The 1,129-nt window shown below is 69.4% G+C and overlaps 1 protein-coding gene across 1 annotated transcript; it reads right to left on the bottom strand.

Annotated features, from left to right (window-relative positions):
- Window positions 1–8: 8 nt before the first annotated feature.
- Window positions 9–1,068, bottom strand: LOC104840537 (nitric oxide synthase, inducible-like; the record flags this gene model as incomplete). The annotated part of the gene is made up of 4 exons (XM_010581509.1): window positions 9–129; window positions 252–343; window positions 455–617; window positions 920–1,068. Coding segments are annotated over 4 exons (525 nt in total), but the record flags the coding sequence as incomplete, so codon positions are not given.
- Window positions 1,069–1,129: the final 61 nt, after the last annotated feature.

Below are 1,129 nucleotides of genomic sequence, written 5' to 3'. Positions count from 1 at the left end.
ACGTTGGCTGGGTCCCCCAGTACGGAGCCATCAGGCTGCCGGTACCCAGCGTAGCGGATCAGCTGTGTGTTCCAGATGCGGAAATCGCCACGGCCCGGCGTCCGCTGGGGGAAGATGGTGATGGCCGACCTGGGGCGGGGGCCAGGGTGGGATGTCACCGACACCCCCACTGGTTGTGGGGGGCCAGGCTGTTCTGCCCTGGGTGGGGGGTCTGGCCAGCAGCAAGCGCGGTGGCTGGGCCGGGCTCTCACCGAATATTGCCGCGGTTGGTGGCATATTGGATGTGGGTGCAGAGGAAGCTGAACATCTCCCCAACGTTGGCACAGTCCCGGGCATCAAACACCTGCGGGACAGGGTCAGAGGAGAACATGGGGAGATGTCCCAGGGTGACCCCCAGCTGTGGGGCAGAGGTGGGGGGTCCCCACTGGCACCATGGGTCGCCCCCTGCCCTCACCTGCAGCTTGTTCCACTGGATGCGTCCCACGCAGCGCGCGGCGTTGCGCCAAGCCTGCTTGGCCCCGAAGACGAGCTCGGGCTCCAGCAGCTGGTAGGTGCCAGTGGCCCTGATGGCGGCTTCCACCTCCCGCAGCCGCTGGGTGTGCGCCGGGGAGTTCTCCCTGCGGACACCCCCACACCTCAGCACACTCCTCCCCTGCCAAGACCCCCTGCACTGTTGCAGGGTGCCCCGGGCAGGGCTGGGGCTTTGGGGGATCTATCTTGTGCGGGGCTGGGGCGGGGGCTATGGGGGTACTTTGGGGCAGAGATGGGAATGTGGGGTGCCCCAGGACAGAGATGGGGCTGAGGGATGCTCTGGGGCAGGGATGGGGCTGTGGGGCACCCTGGAACAGGGCAGGTCCAGACAGTGGGGAGCTCTGGGCAAGGATGGGGATGTGGGGGGGGCCCCGCTGCCCCCGCTCACCTCCGCAGGGACAGGTAGTACTGGGTGATGAAGTCCCGGGCCAGGCCCAGCAGCTCCTCGGCGGGACGGGCACCCTCAGGGACCGGGGCCAGCAGTGGCCGTGGCAGCACCAGCGAGCCCAGGCAGCGCTGCCCTGAGCAGGGCAGCTCCTGGGGCAGGGGGGGTCACCCGGGGGGCCCTGTCCCACACCCCCGGTCCCAGCCCCCCCTC

The sequence above is a fragment of the Haliaeetus leucocephalus genome, unplaced genomic scaffold (genome assembly GCF_000737465.1).
Source record: "Haliaeetus leucocephalus isolate CR32 unplaced genomic scaffold, Haliaeetus_leucocephalus-4.0 Scaffold786, whole genome shotgun sequence".
In the NCBI taxonomy this organism is placed as follows: Eukaryota; Metazoa; Chordata; class Aves; order Accipitriformes; family Accipitridae; genus Haliaeetus; species Haliaeetus leucocephalus.
Note: the sequence above shows the minus strand (reverse complement) of the source record. Positions and strands in the feature narration are given on the sequence as shown.